This window comes from Lactuca virosa, chromosome 4, assembly GCF_052849685.1.
Source record: "Lactuca virosa cultivar CGN04683 chromosome 4, Lactuca_virosa_CGN04683_v6, whole genome shotgun sequence".
Classification (NCBI taxonomy): domain Eukaryota; kingdom Viridiplantae; phylum Streptophyta; class Magnoliopsida; order Asterales; family Asteraceae; genus Lactuca; species Lactuca virosa.
Window position 1 is genome coordinate 444,798,731 of NC_136429.1, and position 25,349 is coordinate 444,824,079.

General features: G+C 36.3%; 1 protein-coding gene across 1 annotated transcript; it reads right to left on the reverse strand.

Moving 5' to 3' along the window:
* Positions 1-668: 668 nt before the first annotated feature.
* On the reverse strand, positions 669-3,061 carry LOC145109090 (Thioredoxin superfamily protein). The gene is made up of 7 exons (XM_079046198.1): positions 2,702-3,061; positions 2,415-2,461; positions 2,186-2,300; positions 2,064-2,108; positions 1,900-1,959; positions 1,009-1,110; positions 669-926 (listed from the first exon to the last, which is right to left on the reverse strand). Exons 1-7 carry the CDS (start codon positions 2,996-2,998, stop codon positions 807-809), a joined length of 786 nt encoding a protein of 261 aa, XP_078902324.1. The 5' UTR covers positions 2,999-3,061; the 3' UTR covers positions 669-806.
* Between the last annotated feature and the right edge of the window lie 22,288 nt (positions 3,062-25,349).

The window sequence follows — 25,349 nt, forward strand, 5'->3', positions numbered from 1 at the left end:
TTACCTATTTATCTCATTAACCCTAAAATAATAAATAGTCTTTTTATCCCTCGACAAAATCCACACCCAAATTCCATTGACAATTTTCCAAACCACACAAGAAAACAACACAATGCATTCTACTTCATATCAACCAAACCCATGACATACACATTCAATGTCACATATTTGATTCATTTTACCCGTTCCAATTTCTTCTAAAACTTTCTGCAAGTCAAAAGCAAATGGGAGTCACTTCTAAAACTTTCTGCAAGTCAAAAGCAAATGGGACATGACTCGACAAGTTTTCTAATGTGATTATCAATGACGCAAGTATTCTAACTCTTTTGCGTAAACTAAAGATAGAAAATGAGAGCCTTTACAATAACAAAGCTTTTCTACTAAGCTTTCACCTACATGACACATCAACAACCGAAAAACTATAACATAAGTCCACTCTAGTAAACTTTTTCAATAAGCTTATGTGTTGATCCCATTAACAAGATTTTAGCGTTGTTGGAGTATTAAAAGGAGCAACATATATAAATACAATGAAAATTTGATAAAACTTATTCACTCAAAACGCTTTAAAAAACTCCTTTTTGGTGGGATGATAAGTTCCTATTTTTGTCCAAGTCTTAATCTCAATTTTAATCTAATGCAATCCAAACACAATATACACTTAAATCTTTTGAGGAAAGTTGCATTTTGTTCCAATACTTACTTAACTATACAATCACTTTCATTTACATAAATAGAGTTTTATTTTAACTTATCCAATATGGTTAATTAGTGTGCTTTATTCAAGTGTTAATAAATGGTGTTCTTTATGCAACGGGTACTTTACAGCATATATTGATGATGTCATCTAAAGGAGCATGATCGCCTGTTCCTTCATCCTTCCATGCATACAACAACTCTTTACCTTTAAACACAAACATCCCTCCCTAAAAACAAATACACATTTATATAAAACTAGAATATTTTTATATAAAAAAAAGTTGGTTTTTATATAGTTCTAAATTTAACCTGTTGTAAGACACTTCCTCTATCATCTGGTGTTGCTTCAATTGTGTAATTCTTTACAGCTTTTTTTAGAGCCTCAAATCTTGATCTTGATAATACCTTTGCCTATAGATTACAAGATTTGGCATAATTTTTTTTTATTTTTTTTCATTAATATGTGAAAAGAAATGTAGTTATCTTATTTTTGGTATGATGAAATAGAATCACAAATGAATTGAATAAACAGTGTAGTAGAATGTATAATTACATTATATTATTATGGTTTTGAACGAATGGAATAAGTCATTCAAAAATGTTGTTTGTTATGTGCAATTATAAAATTAAATGAAATTGAAATGATAAATAAACAATAGATGTTATTTTATAATAATGAACTTTAATCAAATAAAGATTTATCTTCAATTAAACTTCATATAAACATATTCGTTGCTTGAAATATATAACAAAATTATTTCAGATTGTCATAAAAAGTTTATTTATCACTCTAAGAAAATCGTCTACAACAATAAATTAAACACCAAGAAATCCTAACATAGAATTATAATTAAAAACATTCTTAGTCGTTTTTAGAAAAATAAACAAGAAAATATCGGATGCAAGTTCTTAACTTCTTAAAATATTATCATTTGTAAAAAATAGACAAAATTGCAAAAATGGTCCCTATGGTTTGTCTTTTTCCGGGTTTTTATCCAAACCTTGAAAAAATTGAATTGATGGTCTTTTTGAATATGTTTTGTTGTGGATTTGGTTTTTTCCTAAAATTAAAATGACTAAATTGTCCTTATTATATTTATTTTTCATTCCATTCCATTCCTTCTACTTGATAAAGACATTTATTTTTGATAATTATAAGAGTTTAATTTTCAAGATACAAAAACGAAGGAAAACATTTACACTTGCGGGGTTGAAAAACGTCCTTCCGAATCCATAATATAAACCCAAAAGATTATACGCCTGAAAATACATGAAAAAAAAAACAAGAAGATTCAATTACAATATTACATAAAATAAGACAATAATGTGAAATGATTGAACACATTTCAAGTGTAACAACAGACCTTTCTCTCTGGATCTGCATAGAGGCTCTCCAATGGAAATGGTAGCTGAAATCTGAAAAGATTAGTAATTGAAATTTGAAACACACAAAAAGATTAACAAACAGGAAATGAATAATTTATACCCTTTCAGCAAGGATTTGGGCTTTCTTAGGTTCACCAATGCCAATAGCAATTAGCTTCACACCAGCAGATTCAAATTTTGCTAGAGATTCTTTGAGAGTTGAAGCAAGTTCCCAGCTACATATGTTAATGAATGTGATTGAATGAAGAAACATTGTTGGATTAAAGAATGTAAATTTTGGAAGCCATTGATAGTTGTTTATGGAATAGATCGAAGGTCAAAATGATTACCAGCAAGGGCATCCAAAATGCCTTAGAAGAGCAACAACAGCAGTGCCCTAGAGAATGGAAAGGAGAATTGTTACAAAAATGGTGGATGGATTTTATGTCGTAATATGTAATCAACTTGAAAACATAAACATTAAAAGCTTAATTTGCACAATTCTCAAATTGACTACAGAGTGATTTAACCTAATTTTGAAATTGACGTGGGATATGAAACAATGAAGTAACCCTAACTGATTAACTAATGATATGATGATGAATGATTCAGAGAGATAGGGGAAGTAGGTAATTACCTCAGATTGATCCCAGAGTTGATTGAAGGCGACGGAGTCTCCGGAAGCGGTGAAGATGTTGACATCTCCGAGTACATCAGCGATTTCAGGGGAGAATTCGGCGGTGGAAGAAGCTTTTGGGACAAGAGCAGTTGGATTTTTTCTGCTTGGATGTAAATTCAGGGAACGTATGGTGGTGGTGGTGGTCGGAGACCAGATAGATGGATGTGATAGTGAGTGAGGAGATTGGAAAGGAGAAATTGAGGAAAGATGATAGAACGATGATGTAATTGTTGGTGGAGATATGCGGATCGCCATTGTTATGCAGCTTCGAGAAATTTGTGAGAACACTACTAGAGTAGAAAATGGAATATTCTCATCAGAAAAATTATGTAAATGGATGGGACACGTGTAACTAGCTAACTCACAGAAAAAAGGCTAAGACAACTTAAATGTTAATTTTTTTTAAGGGTAATTCTATATGCACCCTAATTGGCTAATTGTTTCGTGTTATTTGATAGTTTATGTGAGTATATGGTCAAAATCTAATTCGTATGATGTGTGGTAAGAAAATGAAAAACCAAAACTTAAAACTAAAAAAAAAAAGAAGTGGAAATGATTACATAGAAATGGCAACCATTGCTTGTGATAGTTGAATTACATTAAGGGTTAATGTCATTTTATTCTAACAAACTATTATGATTTATTGTATTTTAAAAAGTCATGTATGTCTTTTTAGTAGTATAAAGGCATAAACTTATATTTACCTGTTAAAAAAGCTCGTATAACCTTTAATAGTCGGTTTTCTTTATGATGTATGTATTCTCTTTAGTAAAAAAAACAAACAAATTAACCTAAAAACCAACTTACACCGCCCCACACCAACATAAGCCATAACCTCTCTCTCTCAATGTCGATAAAGGCTTCCTATCTATTTTTCCTCCCCAATTTTCGATCAAGGGTTCCAGTCAACACCATCGACCATAGATTTTTGTATATGATTTCTTTTCGCAAAATCTCTTAATCTCTTACGGATGATCTTCTTTTTCAATTGCAAAAAACCCAACCCCAGATACGTTTTTTAAATATTCGAAGCTTTAAACTAGGGATGAGCATCGGAACCGGACCGAGAACCGAACTCGGTGGAAAATAGGAACCGAACCGAACCGAACCGCCGGTTCTACCGATTCTGATTCCTACCGGTTCTTGTCGTGTCTTCAATGTTAGAACCGGTCCTCGAGAAATAACAACATACGATTCTGGTTTTTGCCGGTTCTACCGGTTCCCGGTTCCAAAAATCCACAAGAATATCATCCTGGTCCCGGCCCGATCGGTTCTATCCTGTTCCGGTTCCGGTACTGGTTCCAGCCGGTTCCCCGATCCAAATGTTCATCCCTACTTTGAACCCAACTGATTTATGAATTGAAGTAGTTGAAGATTTATAGGTTTTTGTTGAACTCACTCGATTTGTTGTTTCTATATGCCGATTGTTGGGTTCTTTTTGGAACCCATCTGATTTGTTGGATCAAAGTAGGTTTCAGATTTTCTATTTCTTCCTAATTTCATGAACAAACTCTTTCCTTCAAAGATGACAAGTGACAGCTAGAAGATTGAGATCGATCATGGTGAAGATAAACAAGTCCAGTCCTGATTGTTTTAGTTTGATGTTTCACACTTGCTCACCCTTTTCTTCTTTGTGCCTCTAATTTCCAGTCCTTCTTAGTTGCAATATGTTTCCCCTCTTTCTTTTCTTTTCTCTGAATCACGAATTGAACTAACCATATACATGAGATTGATTTTAGTTTATGAGAAGAAGAGAAACAAATGCAGTTTTGGTGTAACACCCCGACTCCCAGGTATATAACTTTACAGTTTTATGTCACGCACAAGCCCCCGGACGTTTCCGCCGTCTGGTTCGGGGGTGTGACAGATTGGTATCAGAGCATTGTTTATAGTGAACTAGCATATCTAATCATACAGGATATGCAACTATAAATACAATGGGACTAAACTACTCTGAACATAATAATTAAAATACATACTTATGTGTGCATTTTAGATTAATAACACAACAAGAACAGTAAAAGTCTTTGGAGGATTTGAACATCGCTATTAAACCCGGACAGTTATGTAGTCGTATTGGGGGTGAATGTAGCCTGATCAACTACATTCATTCAAAATACGACCAACATGTGTTCGGAAGTAATCGTGATGGACAATGAATCGAAAACTTACCATCTAATTTTCCAAAGAGCTTATAGAACCAAACCTAAACAAAATTTAAATACTATAGGAGTATTTGGTGTGATATTTGTTTCTAGTAATTATACCCCTTCGTGCAATACACTATAGACGGGCATCATTAGCCAGGAAACCCCTATCTCCCTAGTCAGGGAAAAACAGGGTGGCTCGACCCAGAGGAAGACCCAAAAGGAGACTCAGAGGAAGAACCAGAGGAGGAACATGAAGTAGAACTTGCAGATGGACCCGCCGAGTCAGTAGTGAACCTCGAAGAAGAAGAGCTCGAGGGAAATAACGATCATGCATCAGATTCAGAATCCGAGGTCATCAATCCTCCATACATGGCCAAAGTACCGACTTATAGTATGGGCCCCGGTGGCCCCACGCCCCATGGGCACACGATATTCGGAGAGAGAGTCACCAGCAGGGGATACAACCATACTACGGTAGGAACCGAGGTTTCTTCGATCTTAGGCATAGAGGACCAGCGGACCGGGCCCTCCCAATCATGGTCCGGCGTACCTGAGACGTGGGAACCGAGCTCAGGACACCCCTAATCGAATGGGCCAAATGCGGTTACTGTTGAGAGAGATGAGAGACAAACACAGGAAGTGAACGGAGACTCCTGAGCAAGACAGTTAGTTTGGGAGGTACGACTACGAGATACCGAGCGACATGTAGCTCGTCTCCGAGGTGCATCCACTTCATCAGAATCACCACCAGACACTTTCTGCCACGATTAGGATCAGCCTTTTCTTTTCCCCCTACTATCCGATATGACTCTCTTTCGTGTACTAAGAAGGTACTTACCAATGGAACAACTATGTGCTATCTGTATTTCAGATTACTACATAAATTCAATTATATGCACAACCGAACCCTCGAAACCGCTAGATACTTAAGGATCTCGGAACCAAAAACAACCCATATACTCTAAGGATAGACGTAACGATGGTGCCAAATTTGCGATTACCTACTACCATAAATACATCATAGGGATATAGATGGAAACAATGAGAATCATACGACAAGACGCGAAATTTATAGAGTACAACCAGGAATGACGATCACTACTTACGATCTCGCTTATCATCATACATCAGGAAAATGTCATCCCACAGAAATAGCAAGCACACCCACGAGACACCGCTCCTACAGATGGACTCTGCTACATTCCAAGCTGTTGTAACATCGGCAGTAACCGCTGCTATGGCACAACTCAACGCAAACAACACCAATGGAGGTGGAAATAGCATCGACGACTCCAGCCGAAGGAACGAGCACGGAAACCAACAAGTGACAGCTTATCAAGGCACTCTAAACCCCAAGCTTAAGAGCAGGAAGCGGAAGTCTGGAAGTAAGAGAAAGGGACAGCCCACGCAAGGGTTCTCGAAGAAGCAACATGTTGTTGCTGCCCATGCGACCATGACCCCTACTATATCTACATCAGCGAGACCATATGCTGGAAGCCTTCCAAAATGCAACCAGTGCAATTTCCATCATAAGGGAGCCTGCCGGGAGCTGCATTGTAAGAAATGCAACCGAAAGAGTCACACCACCAAATACTGTAGAACTTATCCACGACAGAATCGTCAGCCAAACAAAAACAACAACAACCACAACAACTTTAACAACAACACCAATGATGAGACCAGTCACACCTACTATGGGTGTGGAGGAACCGGTCACTTCAGGCGCAATTGCCCCAAGGCTAACAATCAAGGAGCAGAAGGATCAGGAAGGGTCCTGACCTTGGGTCAAGGCGAAGCAGTCCAAGACCCGACAGTTGTTACTGGTACGTTCCCACTTAACAACTCTTTTGCTTGCATCTTACTCTATAGTGGAGCTGAGCGAAGCTTCGTTAATAACAAATTCGAGCACTTACTAAGACAACAACCCCAGAAGCTAAACGAAGCCTTCATGGTGGAGATGGCTAATGGGAAAAACCGAATTAACCTAGGATATTTATGTAGAGTACACCTTAACACTAAACAACCATTCATTTCAAATAAATTTAATGCCAGTAAATATTAGTAGTTTTGATGTGATAATGGGCATGGTTGGGTTAAGCCCCCACCGTGCTAATACTATGTGTCGCAAGAAGGCCGTTCGCCTTCACCTTCCCAATCACGAAACTCTAATAATCCATGGTGATAAACCTGGCGCCAATCTTCGTCCTATCTCGCGTATCAAGGCACAGAAGTGCCTACACCAGAAGAACTACGTTTTCCTTGCTCATGTTGTGGACAAGACCAAGGAAGAAGTAAGCATACAAGGTATTCCAGTAGCATGCGATTTTCCGGATGTATTTCCTGAAGACCTTCCGGGAATGCCCCAGAGAGACAGGTCGAATTTCTAATCGACCTCATATCGGGAACCACATCAATTGCCAATTCACCCTACAGGTTAGCTCCCGCCAAAGTTCAGGAGTTATCCAGTCAATTAAGAAAATTGTTGAGCAAAGGATTCATCAGACCAAGCTTTTCACCCTGGAGAGCTCCAGTCTTGTTTATCAAGAAGACGGATCCTTCAGAATGTGCATCGATTGTAGGAAATTGAATAAGCTCACTATCAAAACCGATACCCACTCCTTCAGATTGACGAACTATTTGACCAGCTTCAAGGAGCTAGTTGCTTCTCCAAAATAGATCTAAGATCCAGTTACCATCAGCTCCGAGTCCGAGAAGAGGACATTCCAAAAACTGCCTTTCGAACTCGTCGCGACCATTTCAAATTCGTTGTGATACCCTTCGGTCTAATGAATGCTCCCACGACATTCATGGACCCTACGAACCGAGTTATCCCACCCATTCCTAGTCAGCCTTTTTAATTATTTTCATCGATAACATACTCATCTGCTCACGAAGCAAGAACAAAACACTGTCAACATCTACGACCAGCCTTGAAAGCATCAAAGCCGGAGAATATCGCGAAGAAAACACTACATGGATGGATAAAACTCTCGAAGTCGAAGGACGAAGCTTATAATTATGCGAGTTGAGTTGGGCATTATCTGGGTGATCGTCGATAGGTTAACCCAACCTGCCCATTTCCTGCCAATACAGAAGTCAAACAAGATGGAAGGATTAGCTTGGATCTATATATTCAGGAGATCGTGAGACTCCATGAAATACCGGTATCTACTATCTCGAATCGAGATAACGGGATTACTTCAAGACTTTGACAGTCATTTCAGGAGGCTATGGGAACATAGCTAAGTATGAGCGTTGCTTACCACCCTCAAACCAATAGCCAAAGCGAACGAACCATTCAACCACTCGAATTCATGCTACAAGTCTAGGTGTTTGAATTCAACAAGTCATGGGATAACCGGTTGCCCTTGATTGAATTCTCACGCAATAACAGGTATCGCACGAGCATCAAGGATGCTCTTTTCGAGACTCTTATGGTCGAAAATACAGATCACTCGCCAGTACTCTCACGAGACCAGAAACCATTCGCGAAACGACAGAGAAGATAATCCAAATCGGAACTCGACTTCAAACATCACGAGACAGACAGAAGAGTTATGCTGACAAATGATGAAAACCTCTGGAATTCCAAGTCGGAGGCCGGGTACTATCGAAAGTCTTTCCTAGAAAGGAATGATTCGCTTTAGGAAACGGGAAAACTGAACCCGCAATACATTGGACCATTCGAGATTCTTGCCCGAATTGGTCCAAAGACTTATAGGCTGCAGCTGCCTGTAGAGCTCTGCAACGTACACCCCGTGTTCCACATTCCAAATTTGAAAAAGTGTTGATCTGATGAAACTCTCGTCATACCTTTAGAAGAGATCGAAATAAACGAGAATCTCCTGTTCGTCGAAGAACCAGTCGAGGTATTGGATAGGGAAGTAAAGCGTACAAAACAAAGCCGCATTCTGATTGTGAAGGTTCGATGGAACGCCAAGCGTAGATCAGAATTCACATGGGAACGCGAAGATCAGATGAAGTAGAAGTACCCTCACCTATTCTCTCATTCATGATTCTACCTTTCGAAAGAATTTCGGGACGAAATTCCCTCTAACGGGGGGATGATGTCACAACTGGCATTTTTGCTAGGAAATTCTATTCTCATGAAAACATCATCTATTGTAACGCTTGTACTCTAAGTGAATATCATACTCTATGCTTAATCAAAACCATTCGTTTGAATTCAAAACTCTTGATTTAAAGTCAAAACCTAATACAATACATCTCATATGGATTGTAAACCCTAAAAATCCCGGTTCAAGTTTGTTATGGATTAGGATCCCCTTATTGGGCCTAATGGACCAATAAATTTTCAATTTGACTATTTTGGTACTAGGAACCCTAATTGGATTCCAAATGGACCACATTCATAAAACTTTAGCATTTTGGGCCATGTAGGCCTAAAATAATCCATTTTTATCTCTAATAGGTCTTTGTTGGGCCATAAATGGTTCCATTTGCCCTAGTGGGCCGTGAACCTTCTTAAGGGCCCAATGGGCCGAAAAATGCTTGGAGCTTCACAAAATTTCGAACAAGGCCAAGGTTAGGCCCAAATTATATCATTCTTATTACTCTAGCCCAAATCTAGGCCCAACTCACATTTATACAAAAAAAAAAGAGAGAAAAGAAGAAAAATCTTGCTTATGACACCTCATGTTTGCATGGTGGATATCCATGCAAACATCACCTCAATCTTCTTATCCTCCCACTTCTTCTAAATTCGGCCAAACCCTTCATTCCCCACCATTTTCATTTCCTTCAAACACTCTCAAGAAGTCTCTAAAGAACTCATCCTCCTTCCTCTAAATTTTCGAGTTTTGGTGTGTGGTTTCAAGAGGAGTTCTCATCAAAGATCATCATCATTGGTAAGATCTCACAACCTAAATTGATTTGCTACATCTTTAAACTCAAATCACTCCTCTTACCACCTCAAATTCATGACCATGATCCCTATAACTCATCAAGATTCGAAGATCACTTCAAGAAGCTAGCTAGAGTCATAACTTACACCACCTTCTTCTTATCTTCATCAAAACCGAAATCCAAACCCCAAGGTGAGTTCATACCCCTTGTTTTCGGTTTTCATATGATTTTGGGGGAGAATACAAGTTGCTTTGTGAAGATCTATGTGTATATGCATGACTATGTGTGTTTTCCATGAATTATTTGGTGATTATGTGTTGATTACTTCATTAATCTAAAAATATGTTAAGAACTTGAAGTTTATCACTTGGATCTTCATAAGAACCTTGAGAAAAGTATTTTTTATCACATATATTACATATAAACTTGTAGATCTGGGAATTATACACTTAAAATAGCAAAAATGAGTGTTGTGCTCAAAGATCTATAACTTATACTCAAAAATCAGCTTTTGACAGGAAAGTTTTAGCCCAACCTCGAACTGTTTTGACCCTCTTAATGGAAATATTTTTCAAAACTGTTTTACATGGATAAAGTTCAGATTTATACCTTTAAAATGACTACTCTCACGTTTTCATACGAGTTTTCTACAATTTTTAGCGAATTTTACAAAACTGCCTATCATATTTGAAATAATTTCGGACCAACCTGTGAAGGTGAGTAATTTCACTCTAGTTTGAGGCCATCAAAAATTATGAGAAAAATTATGAACAAAGTACACAACATTTCCAAACTTCCAGAATTTACGGATCCAAATTTCGATTTACGATGATTTTTCTACAAATTTTCCAAAAACTAGGTCGGAAAAGCCCAAAACCAGAAAAATGTGTATTTTCACAAAAATCAAGCCAAAAATGATAGTTTTGACAAAAATGGGTTTAAAATGTTATTTTTACCACAAACTAGTCATCAACACAAGTTTTAAACAAAATGGAGACTAAAGTGTTATTCTTACAAAAATTGGGCCTTAATTATAAATTTTTGGCTTATTGGGCCAAGAACGTCATTTTTACAAAAGTAGGTTTTTATGCTATTTTAAGTGAATACTTGAACCAAAACCAACGATAAACAAACAAACGGATTAATTTGATCATTTTCTAGGTTATTGGGCCTTAGTGGCCCATTTTTATGTGTGATAGGTCCTGTATACTATTTATATGTTTATTGGGCCTCATTGACCCATTAACATGTGTGACAGACCTTGGATACTATTTGTGTGCTATTTGGACCTGTAAATACCTTACATGTGAAATGGGCCTTAGTTGTCCTTTCATATATATATTTCGGGCCCATGTTATATAATTTCATTCCAATTTGGGCCTTTAAATGATTTACATGTTTAGCGATGCCTTAGTGGTTCACTTTCATGGTTCATTGGGCCTGTAATGAGATTATACCTTTCTTCGCGTAAATTCGATTAAGGATCTAGTGAGTTTTGTCGGTTGACACCTATTAAGTGTACGATCGTCGCATGTAGTTATAACCAGAGTCTCTTGGAGGGAGAGCGGGGATTTGTGTATAGATCTATACGGGGATGACACCTCACACCTGAGTTGTTCCCTACAGTTAGACTAACTCAGTCTAGGGTGACGAAAACCTTATAATCAAAAAAATCAAAACCGGCGTCCAACAACGCTAAGACAGGCGAAATTGTCATTATTTAGTATGGTTATGACGACTCATTTAGAGGAATTAACGTTATGAAGTTTACGGAAGACCATTCTCTTTTCTCTTGGATTACTCGGAAACAGTCTTGTACTGGTACTCAACCTCGGGGGTTGGTATGGCAGCTTTCTCTTTTACAGACAACATCGGGTTGTCTGGGAACATTCTTTTTACATGCTCTTTACATTCTCTCTACATTCTCTTTACTCTTTTAGTCAAATAAACAATAACATACATGCATTAATACAAGATCTAACACAAACATACTAAACAGTTTGCAGAAATATATAGGATTTTCTGGTGGTTTCAAAATTATACAAATCATTTTCACAAACATGCTTATGAACTCACCAACATTTTATATTGACCATTTTCAAAATAACTTGTATTCTCAGAAAACCGTTGAAGCAGGATGAACGAAACAAACTAATGGATATTGTGTTATATTTTGTTTCATCATACTCTTACTATTTTGGCATGTAATATTCAAATACAATACTCGATGTAAACAATGAATGTTGTTATATTACATGTGTGATGATGATGATGTTATGTTTCAATTATATACTCTGTAATGATATTTCAAGATGAAGTCACGCACAAGCCCCCGGACGTTTCCACCGTCTGGTTCGGGGGTGTGACAGTTTTAGGATGGTTTCTATGTTTGTAATATGTTAGATTGGTATCCTTGGTTATAGGATGGTTGCTATGTTAGAGATCGGTTAGATTTGTATGACTATCTGTTATTGCATGCTAGCGTGTGATATTTATGTGCACATGTATGTTGGGATTGGGATTGGGATTGGGTTGAGGTAGGTCCTGTTGTGTGCTGTAGGCCAAGACACCCAGGGTGGACCGGATAGACTGCAGGCCCCGGCTGGGCAAATTAATCAGAGGCCGAAGGCCTGAAGAGCGGTTCGGATAGGCTGAAGGCCCCGACGAGGGCGGTCCAGACGTGTCGAGGGCTCGGAGAGCGGTCCAGATAGACTGAGGACCGGGAGACGGTCCAATCAAATTGATGGCTCATTATGCATGATGTTTGTTTATATGTTATTGATATGTTTTATGGCGTTGATATTTTGGGGGTAACTCACTAAGCCTTCGAGCTTACATATATCAATTATTGTTTCAGGTACTTCTGATGATCGCGAGAAGGCGAAAACATGATCGTACCGCTCCTCATATTTTATGGCTTTATGATTTGATTCTGGGATACTATGACATTATACTATTTTGAAAACAAGTTTTGTAATAACCATGAGTTTTGAATTGTTTTAAAAAGTTTAAATTTGACATGATTTTTATGGATGTTACATTTGGGTTTCTTGTTGCTTGTGTGGGTGGAAGCAAACGACACATTTTTGAAGATATAAGCTAGCCTTGATGGAGTAACGATTCTTGTTAATAATAGTTAGTATTAGTTCTTGAAACAGATGCGTGCTTTGCAAATCCATAGCCAGTCTTCGACTATGATGACAGAATATGAAAATTGAATGACAGCCAAAAGTCAAATATGTTGACTAGGCATGAGATTATCGGGTGACCCTTTCAAATGGAGGACAATTGTATTTTTAACATGAAAATATCGATTTCATTACCTTAAACTGGAATAATAATAATAATAATAATAATAATAAATAAATAAATAAAATTGAGTGACCTTTTAAAACAAATGGTAAAAGTTTATAGGGTTAAAATGACATTAACCCTTACACTAAAGATAATTAATGTTTACAGAAGTGAGAAGATAATTGTTACTAGACTCGCATGTATTAAACATTTTCGTTATAGAATAGTTCATTAATCCATCATCAACTATTATCGTAAACTGAAATTAAACGATTCATCTGCAAATTAAAACTAAGGTATGGTTTGGCAAAAATAAGCTAATTTATTGTAATTTAACGGTTGTTAAGATCACAGAAGTAGTTTATCGTAGCTTATAAATTAGATTTTTGATAAATTAATTTGAGATATCTTATTGATAATCTAACTTATAAGCTAAAAATTAACGTCTGAAAAAAGACCAACGAAAATCAAAACCGAAACCATTAACTAATAACGAACACAAAATTATTTGTGGTAATGATAACGCACTAAAAAACGTTCCTACTTTAGAAAGTATAAACAAAACAAAAATTTAAAATTATATAAACATAATCTTTGAATAAACTCTAACAACTTGAAAAGCGTGAGATTTTATAAAAAGTTGTCCGATATTTTTATAAAAAGTTGTCCGATATTTTTACAGAGAAGTTTAAACATCTTAAAAACCCCTAATTTGTGAGCTATTAGTCACTCTTATGTTGATTAAAAAGTTAGTGGGCTAACATATTAGTTTAGGTTTGAGATGTGGAAGTTTTTTTATTATTATTATTATTATTATTTTTTTTTTTTTTGGGAATGTGGAAGTTTGTAACACAATATCTCAGATTTACGTAAAAGAAAATCTACCTAGATGCGACGTCCATAACGGATTAACTTATAATATGTTTTTCATATTAATATCAAATAATTTTTATTATTATGACCATGTTCTATCAAATATATATATATATATATATATATATATATATATATATAATATAATACATAACATACTAGACCGTTGTATTCTTATTTGTTAGTCTTTACTTTTGAATGGGCCAGGGATATATTGAATTACCTGCTTATTGGGCCAGTTTACAACATGGCCTGTTATAGTGTGCATACAGAAAACGGTTTGGTTTGGGATTTTAAATCAAGTTACAAGGGGGAGTTTTCTACTTAACCATTGTATTTTTAAAAAAATATTTGGAAATCGTGCGTTCTTTTTATTAGAAAACTTAGGTTGCGTTTAGTACTGAAAAACAGTTTTTATTTTTCAGTTTTTGTTTTCTATTTTCTGTTTTCGTTTTCAATTTTCATTGGAAAATTTAGAAAATGCGTTTAGTTAAAACTTATTCATTTTTCATTTTCAGTTTTAGAAAATTATAAAACGCATTTAGATGTGTATATTTCTATATGTTTTATTTTTGAAAAATGATAGCGGTGTTAGGGTGGAGGCAGTGGTGGCGGCGGCGGTGGTGGTGATGACAGGCGGTGACGGTGGCGGCGTCAATTGTGGCAGAGGTGGGGATGGCGGCGACGACGGTGGTGGTGGTGATGCTGGTGATGGGGTAGTGGTGATGGTGATGGTAGGTCTGTGATTGTGGTAGTGGTGTTGGGTGAGTGAGTGTGTGTTTGTGGGTGGGTGTGTGTGTGGACGTGTGTGTGTGTGTGTGTTTGTGGGGGTGGTGTGGGTGTGTGTGTGTGTGTGGTGGGGGGTTGCAGGTGTGTGTGTGTTTCTAGGGGTGTGGGTGCGGGTGTGGGTTGGGGTGGGTGTGTATTTGTGGATGTGTATGTGTGTATGTGTGTGTGTTTGTTGGGGTGTGTGTGTGTGTTTATATGGGTAGGGGTGTTGGTGGGTGTGTGTGTGTGTGTGTTTGTGGGGGTGGGCTTGGGAGTGGGTGAGTGTGGGTAGATAGGGGTGTGGTGGGGTGGGGGTGTGAAGGTGCAGGTAGGTAGAGGTGACGGTGGATGTGTGTTTATATTTTAGAAATTTTTTGGAATTAGACTAATGTAGAAAACAATGATTATTGGTTTTCCAAAAATTTCCAACTTCTTTGTAATTTTAGAAAACGAAAAATTTTCATTTTCCGTGAAAATTTTAGAAAAATAGACGAACTAAACCCGTTTTCAAAATTCACATTTTTCTTGGAAAATTCTTCCGGAAAACGGCCCATTTTTCTACAACTAAACGCACCCGTAGTGTCTTGATATCTCTCTTCATTCATATGTACAAATAAATGAATAATTCATATTTGCATATCTATTAAAGCAATGACACATATTCAGTTGTCGATGAGTCTAGGAAGTTAAAACTAAAATAATCAAAAATCATTACCATAAAATGTATATACTGTGAGTATTTACAACCCCTTTTTAGTGTATTAATATTTTTGAATGAAAAGCATGTTACCGATTAATAAATTGTTTATAACGTTGTATGTATTTTTGGAAAACTTGTTGATATACATTTATGTTTTCGTTTATACGCAATTGTTGTATGCTTGATAGAATATTGTATGCTAAGTCCCCGTAAACACTAGCAATCCATTAACTCGCATTCGAGCCGATAATTTTTGTGGATATCACGATTTAGGGTTGACATCCCCCACTCATATTGCAAAGTGGGTGCATATTACCAATTCATTCACATATTAACGATAGAATACGGTGCTTGAGGACATTCATGTCATTAGGTTTGCTTGTGAACTCAATGTATAAACACTTGGGCATATATATATACTTTGTGCGTTTGAAAACAACCGTTTAATAACTATTTACTAAAAAGTAACGCTTTCCAAATTGATTTGGTTTGGAAATCAACTTTTGGTACTCTGAAAATCGGTGAACTCATCACATGTGAAAAACTTTTACGATATAAAATTGTTTACATTAAGGAACTTTTCATCTTACTGATTGCTTTGAAATCAGTTTATGGTATGTACTATTGAAAACTATTTTCATAGTTGACCTCTTTATTTAACGTGCATTTCAGGAATCTGGTCAGTAAGATGACACTTAGAAAAACACTATTTGTAGCAGCATTAAGCTCATGTAATGTATTTTGGGATGCATTGATTTTTGGAAACATTGTTATGAAACTCGTTGTAAAACCTTAATGCTTTTAAATAAGTGGTTGGTGTTGTCTTTTATATTGCACAATGGAACCTTGAGTTGTTGTACCTCTTGTTTCTACTTAGCGAGGTGTGACAAATCAGTGACCAATACATACTCAAATCCGAACAAATAAAAAAAATGTTATGTGAACAATACCTACGCGTCGCGTACCATAAGGTCACACGACACGTTTAAATATATTATGGTTACGAGTATTTTTATGCACCACGTAGTGCAAGGCTATGCACCATGTAACTTTGCGCTGCGTAGAACATGTTATACATTGCGTAGCCTTAACATAATTATATTTAAAAAAAACAGTTTTATCTTTTCTCATAAAACAATACTTGATCCAATCAATCCACAATCACACAAATCAGTTAGCACTAATCTAAGTGCAAAAGACATGAACTAGTGCAACTGATATCACTGTTAGGTTATGGGGACACAAACAAACAAAGAAACCATAAAGGCATAGCAAAAGCAATACAAATAAATTTCATAACTCAAGAAAAAGGATTGAAGTTCAATCAATCTTAAAAAACAAAACACAACCATATAAAGATAGAAATCATACCCATGAAGCCTTTGAAATATTCCAATTCCATGATGGAGAGATGATGTAGAGAGTCTAAACCAGAACTTATCTTTCGTAGTCACACCCAAGAATAGATCAACAACTCTTGACACCTCCAGATCTTATAGACACTTTGAAGACAAATGAAGAATCTGACTTCCTCGTGTATGAACCGCGTACACGAGACCTACGCGCCGCGTTGTAGGTTCCCTTGATCTATGATGATTAGCAATAAAAGGATTGAAAGAACACAAGATGTATCACAAAGGTTTTTCACTAAGAAAAGTTTCTCACAACGAGAACGAGCACAAGGCTCTCTAGAGTTCGATAGTCAACTAATGATACGAACCCCATTATATAAAGAAAAGTAAATACGTGTGAATCTCTACAAGCCAAGGATATCACCTAATCTACGTAAATAATAGAATATACCTGATATCCCTAATATATCTGTGACATCCCCATTTTCACGGTCATTTTAAACTTTTTATTGATGCTTATTTAAAACATAGTTTATTTATAAATGCGGAATTTATCCCATAAAAAGTATTATCAAAGAAATGTTTTTCATTAATTCATTAAAACTTGGGATGTCATAATGGATACAAAACATAAGCTTAAACAGGCCTTACAGTGTCTTAGACTAATAGTCTACATCTCCTTGAATCTCTCATCATGCATGTACATTTGTACCGCTACTTGATAACAATGGATGCCTCAGAATTTGGGTAGAACTTCGCCTTGGTGTTTTATCTTTTCCTCTAACGTTACAGAGGTTTTAGCAAAAACCGCGAAAATTACACGGACAAAATACCGAAATCGAAAGCTCCTATTTGCCGGACACCTCGACCCCTTCAAAACCTTACTAAATACCCCTAGGAACCTAAAAAAACCGGACTCAAGAAGAGATAGTAGCTCAGAGAGAAAGGAGTGGAATTTTGGTGTGAAAATGAAGAATTTCGGAAGGAGTATATATAGCCTTCAGCAAGCGCGCCGCACATTCCTTTAGGTTGCGCCACGCCTCGGGGCCTTGTTGGCTCCTCCCACTCCCCGCCACGTGTCGACGCTCGGTTCATCCACCTCCCACTCTTCTAGAAGGTTCCATGTATCACCATATTATGGTGCCACGTGTCGCGTTTTCCTTAGGTCACGTCGCCTTGTCGTCGATGGAGAGTCGGCGCCTCTTCTGCCACGTGGCGCACTCTGGTGCCGTCACATCCTTGCATTAGGTATTTTCATGAAATCTTCGGATGGCCATAAATTTTGCATACAAGCTCCATTTTCGATGTTGTTTTATATCTGCAGAATCCTCTCGACGAGATCTACAACGTTCATTAAGGTCTCAACATCTAATTCTTGCTCTAAAAAAATTTCATATTTAGACCGTCTTAGATTGTTAGAATTCCATGTGAAATTCATAACTTATTCATATGAGCTCCGTTCTCAAATGTATTTATATCGATGGATTTATACTCACGAGATTAAATTATCGTTTAGATTGTTTCGGCTAAAAGTCAACCAGCTAGAATTTCGATTTCTCTGTCCGCGTTGTTGCGTTTATACTTTGAAAAATCATAATTTTCTCTCACGAAGTCAGATTTGGACGTTCTCTGTATGTACACTCTCGATTTAGACGTTCTCTATATGTACATAATCCTTGTCATGTATATTATAACTTTGGTTAAGATTATTTATCCTACATAATATTCTATCAAAAGCTTATTTTTAACGTTTATTATATCTTAATTGACTAGCCCGAATCTGCGGGTGTTACAATATCGGATCTGCCAACTAACTACGTATCTATCTATATATACAACATATTACATTTATGAAGTTTACACGCTGACACGGCATTTTAGACTTGACTTCACACTGGTGCTGGTGAGAGACGTTGGCGCTGATGAGAGTCAGTATGAAGGTTTTGCATTATCAGATTCTAAGTGTCCTTACAATCTTCCCCAATCTTATGATGTCAAAACCCGAAATCCTCTTCTTATGAACGATAGTAAAACTCATTAACATCTTATGGCTTGGTCCATAAATAATCTGAGATAACGAGCTCTTCCTTTCTTTTGTTCAGTTCAAGAGAAATAAAAAAAATGATAGTTTTGTTCAAGATTTGCGTGACTCAAATAGTCAAACCTTAGCTGGACAAGATGCGCAGTGGGAGATTTAGCTAGGTCGATTGAACACTGAAAGCACATGTTCTACGATTAATCCATGTAGAATATTCCCTCAGAGTAAAAAATAAACATATGTTGAACAGGATGAGCACCCACCGGAAGGGAGTTGTTAATAACCTTGGTACCAAGAGGAAGTAGAAATCTAACTCCTTTGAAAGAATGTCTTTTGGGCACTGTAGCAAGTGTTGAGGACGAGGATGGATTGTTTTAAGACTTTGGTACTAAATCAAGGTCTTTAACCTTTGTGACGAGACGTTCTAGAACAAGCCTCAGTTCCCCAACATATTTACCCTTTTGTTTGTTGACCATTTCTAGAAGCTACATCCACTCGATTTATCTAAATTTCACTAGATCTTGGAAAAATAAGACTTTATTGTATTGGGGTGCAGCTAGACCCTTATCACCTTGCCTGGTAATATGCAATGTAAGCATATTTTTATTTTTGGGCTTAGTGTATCCAACCTTGATTATTGGGTTAGGATACTTTCTACTTGTTAGCACATCACCAAACCTGCTCCTCTCATGCTTAGTGATTACATTTTCTTTCATCTCCTTTTCCTTTGTCATCAACTTGTTAAACTTGTTGAGATGTTCAATTTGATTAGGTAATGAAGCAGAGGCAGACAGAATTTGTTGAATCCTTTTTGAGTCTTTTTTGGAAATCAATCGATTTATAGTTTGAATGTTGTGTTTCCAATAAAACTCTCTAGCCACTTCAACGGACACACCCCATACGCTTATCATTTCTGACACAATGATCTGTTTGTGTTTCTTCTTAGAGGGAACAACATCAGAAGTAGAATCAACTTTTTCCATCCTTTTCTTGATCAGGGGAACATCATCATCTGATTCAATTCCACTTGGTTCCCCTTGAGGGATATGCTGCTCCCCCTCAACATCATCACAAGAGGCTTCAATGTCTATTTTCTGAAGATGTTGCACATCCATGAACAAAAACACCATACATTAGACATCATATTCACCATCTGATTCATGAATGTCCTCTTCAACATTACTTGTACCAGTGTCTGCATCAGATGTAATATTCTCCCCCTTTTTGGCATCATCATACCGAGGAGGCACACTTATAAGTGCTAGTGATTGATCATGCAGATCAGTGGTAGGAGGATAACTTTTAGGAAGTGGAGGTGTTTATGGAGGAGGTCCAGAAGGTGGAGGTGGTGGAAGTATGGAGGTAGAAGGACCGCTGGAAAACGGAACACGTTTATAGCCATGAGGTGGTTAATGGTCATCCCCACAAAGAGACTGATTGTCGTCATCATCATCAGTCTTTGTATCAATGTCAGTGATTATGTGCTTGATCTTAACGACATCAGTCTCGATTGTGAGCAGCCGCTTATTTAAAATTTACGTGAGTTGAACAAGTGACTCTAATGTAGAGAGAGTCTTCACTTGAAAGAATTTAAAGTCAACAAGAAACTGACTTGATGGCAGTGGATCCCATTGAATGGTTGCTTGCTCCCCTGAACAGTAGGAGGAATTTGTTGAATGATCAGATGTTGTTCAGGGTGAACAGGGGAAGTAGAGACATGTTGAACTTGAGGCCTTTTAGGAGAGCGAAATAAGGAAGTTCGGGCTGTTGGATTAGGTGTCTAAGCCCATAACTATAATTGGTATGTACTTGAACCGAGAATAGCATGGTCCATTTGGGTTGCATATCACCAGGACAATTTGATACGATGGACTTTTAAGAAGAGGTTATTTGTGATTTATTAATATATTATAAGTTCTAATATATTAATATGAAATCATATGATTTAATTAGTATTGATCAAAGAATTAATTTGGAATTAATTTAGTGATCAAAAGAGACTAATTAAATTAATGGGGACTAATTGTGTAAATTAGTTATATATATATATATATATATATATATATATATATATATATATATATATATATATATATATATATTGTTTGGGCTTATGATACACGATGGACTAAGTTTATGGAAGAATCCATAAAGAGTTAGCCCACTTAAATCATGGATCATGGATAATAAGCCCAAGAGTATGGATTAGGGTTTACCCATGACTCTTGGATTCCTAACATATATATATTTGACTCCATAGCTAAAATCGGAGAGGCTAGTGTTCTTGGAGTCCACATAACCGATTTTGAGTGCAAGAAACTCTCTCAAAAGTCATCCTTTGTCCTAGGTGTGTTGTTATTTCATTTGAGGCATTCATACTATTGGTGCTAAGTTCTTTTAGGCCAAATACAACAAGTTCTACAAGCTACATAAAGAGGTAAACTCCTAACTAGTATTTTATGTTGTTTATGCCAATTGCATGCTAGTTGTAGGCTTAATGATTTGGAAACAATATTGCATGTATAATTAGAGAAAACATAGATCCAAAGCATTTAGGGTTGTATGTGCACCATAGGATGTTGTAGTATATTAAAACCCAACAGTGATATCAGAGCCAAGGGTTGTTTTGTATTATATTTGATGATTGCTTAATTTTCAAAGCTGAAAAATCGATTTTCTGCATTCTGCCTGATGAACTCGCCGAGTCCATGAACGGACTCGACGAATCCACTCAGTAAAGCATGAACACGACGAGTCCAGTTCATGAACTCGTCGAGTAGGTGCTCCAGGGTGCAAAATTTCGAGTTTTGGCCAGAAATTGGATTACGATCATTACCACAAACTGTTTTTTGAATCATAAAATCTGTTTTTTATATGGTAATGATCATGCTTGTCCAATTTAAAGATAATTGTCATAATTTCAAGATTTGTATTAGTTTATATGATTAGGCTAATTTCTTGAAGATTGATGATATGAATTATCTTGTTCTTATGAGTTTAGTTAGATCATGAATAAATTATTTGATAACTTTTGTTAGTTAAAAATATGATCTAATTGCCTTAATGAAATCCATAACTTGTCCTCAAGTTATGGAAAATGAAAAGGTTATTAAAACTCATAGGTTATGGAAAATGAAAGGCGTCATTTTTAAGAGTCATTTTAAATGGTTTTAAAGTCTTCCATAACTTGTCCTCAAGTTATGGAACATGAAACGTTTTTCATAAAAACCACATTAAACTCGTAAGTTATGGAATCCAAAAGTTTTGACAAGTTTCAAAACTTTCCCTCGAGTTTTGGAATTTGTAAAGTCTCACTTTTGAATACTTTAATTCCAAACCTAGAGTTTTAAAAAGTTAAAATTCAACCCTTATACTATTATATTATTATAAGCTTAATAATGATATATATATATATATATATATATATATATATATATATATATATATATATATATATATATATATATATATATATATATATATATAAAAGACAAGTCAGTCTTACCGTTAGTAGGCCTCATTCACGAAGCCGGTCTATAAGGGGGGTATAAGGTTACTACCTATAAAATAGTAGTTTAATGGGTGTCCACTCTCACCCACCGCTTCCTTGACTGGTGGAGGGTCGTTAGCCGAACGGGTAGGATAGGACATTAATTTTCATTAAAAGTATAATGATAATTAGAAAGTAACTAAACTTTTATTAAATTCCCAATCTTAGTTACTTTAGGAAAAATGTGAAAAATGTGCTATTCCATGAAATTGCACTTTGCACCTTGTTAAATCATTAGTGGAGCGTGTGTGGTTAACCGGCACACTAATATGGGACTGACAGTGCGTGACAAAGGGTAGCTTGGTGTTGATCATAGATCAATGGAGTGTGTGTGGTTAACCGACACATTGATTAGGTGATCTGTAACATTAAGAGTACCAAGCACATTTGCATGGTTATTCACACCTTGTTTGTGATCCTTGGCATCCCAATCACAAACTTGAAGGGAACAATTGAGATTTAAATATGCCACTGAAAAGTTCAATGAATCTCAAAGGATCTAGGAATTTCAATTCATTTAAAACTTAATAATAATTTTGTTTTCGTGGTGGAATTGGTAAATCGTCATTTACCTACCTTCAAATATTTTACAATTAGATTATGGCATCCCTCTTCCGAATTGTAAAGTATTGTGTTGGGTCCTAGCCTTAATTCATTTGGGTGTTATATTAAGGACATAAATAAACTAATCTTGAATTTCTCCCTTGTAGATGTCTAGTTCAGACAACTATGGTCTTCCTAAATTTTTGGAAAAGGCTTTCCACATGAAGATGATATTCCACAATATCATACTTCACTTCCTCCACCTCCTCTAATTATTCTTCCTGACCCACAAGTTCAAAGACTTGAAAGGTTCAAGGTCACTCAAAGCCCTATTGGCAAGCAAACACAAAGATGGAAAGTTTGTATGTGCTCACGTCTTGGAGATGAAGTTACATATTCACAGAGTGAGAGAGTTGGGTGACGAAGTCTCGAGGAAGTTGGCTGTTGACTGAGTTTTCAGTCACTTCCTAAGTCATATAGCGGGTTCTTAAGGACTACTATATGGGAGATCATGACATGACCCTTATTGATCTAAAATATTTGCTTGTTGCTGCTGAATCAAAAACGATTTGGCGCACTGGTAATGCAAATTTGATTGGAATATCTACTTCCCAAACTTCCATGGACATTGATAGTCCAGAAAAGCTTTCTCTTCCCAATGGAAATGGATCGACAATGGTCAACTCATTTGACCAAATGGTAAAGAGAAAAGCTAAGTCTGAGATAGCCCTATGTACCATTCCCAAAACGTCCATATGTTTCTGTTTCCAAAAGAAGGGGCATTGGTTGCGAAGCTGCCGTATCTACCTGAAGGACCACAAGGAAGTAAAGTTAAAAGTTTGACTCTACTTCAGGTAAGTCCACTATCTAACTCTATTAAGTTCCTATTTGGAGATTCTTAATGCATGATGTAATGTAATTACATTTTGATGTTTTGTAGAATCGAAGAAAAGAAAGGAAGCTTAAAGGAAGAGAAAGCTAAATCTGGTCGCGGATCGGATTTTTGAGCTGATGCTTAGGAGTTATGATAGATTGCTTAGGAAATATTTTGCAACATAGTTTCAATATGTAATTGCATTGTAAGGAAAAGTTTTTTCTGCATTTTACTGTTGATTTTATCTTATTTTAAGTTTCCTTACAATGGAATTTGTGAAAATTGTTGCTTATATGTTTCCACTGATAGAAAATATTGGAAAATGGATTTGATTCTTTCGTTTGTGGTAGTGTCATAATTTACCAAATAAGGAAAGATTCTCATCACCCAAGTTTTAGTTGGATAGAAACTTGGAATCATGCAACTTGTATTGTGTGATGAATGAGAACTTCATCTTTGGGAAATTAGGACTAATCCCTTGTTCACATGTATATGTTAGCAAAGTGAAGGAGTAGGGGATCTGGTACACTGGGTGTGCGCTGGTCAGGTCCACCACAAAGAACGATAAGACTATTCGTCACGATTTACTAAAGTTTAGTAAATATGGTTATGCTTACAAGTTTAAGTATAATTCTAACCATTGGAAAAGTTTCAATGTATGGCAGGACGAATAAGAAGAATCAAATTAGGCAGAAAAGATAAAAGTTTCTCCAATCTGAAAGGATGGGAGAGTACTTGAGTATCATGTTTTATGATCATCTTAGTAATTATGAAACCATATCACAATTGATCCTCTAAGGACATCTTAGTGCATTTGTATGGCTAAAAAGAGGAATCTTGAATTGTTGAAATGGTTAAATCTAGAAGATGAGTCATACTTCGTTCCAAAATCAAGTCTTAGAGTTATACTCCAAGATTGTGGCTTGGGTGACATAATCTTAAGAAAGGTTTATAACACTTGTCAAATGTAGAGTAAAATGTTTTCTTACTCTTGTACATTTGAAATTGGTAAGTTGTGATGTTTTGGATAAAACAAAGACCAACTAAGACCAATTGTGTGAAGTGTTTGTCTTGATGAGAATCCGCACTAACTCTTGAATATTTGTTTGTCAAGTACTGTTTCTTGATAAAGTGAATCTTATATGTCAAGAGGTCAGTGGGAATCTTAAGGATCTTGAAAAGCTTAAAAAACTAATCAATAATAAACGTATTGTTAATCACTAGTGCACGACTTAAAGTTTGTAACCTATCGTGTTGGCATATTCTTGTTTCTGTGCCATTCCAGTTAAAGTTGACTATGCATGTGAGTTCTATGAGTTTTCAATTGTTTACATAACAACTTGGAAGCAATGGTAGGTACTTGTGCTGCCAGGTGGCAAGAAATTAATATTGAACAAGTTCAGTCCATATGAGTTTGGATTTGTCACTAACCTTGTCTTGTGATTATGGTTATGACAAATTCAAATGGATAGGAACACATACACCATAAAATCTAAGTGTCATAAGGTTTCTCTCAAATTCATGAAAATGATTGTGAGGAAACGCTTTCACTAAGTAGATTTTAATAAGATAGCGATTGTGATAATTTGCATTCTCAA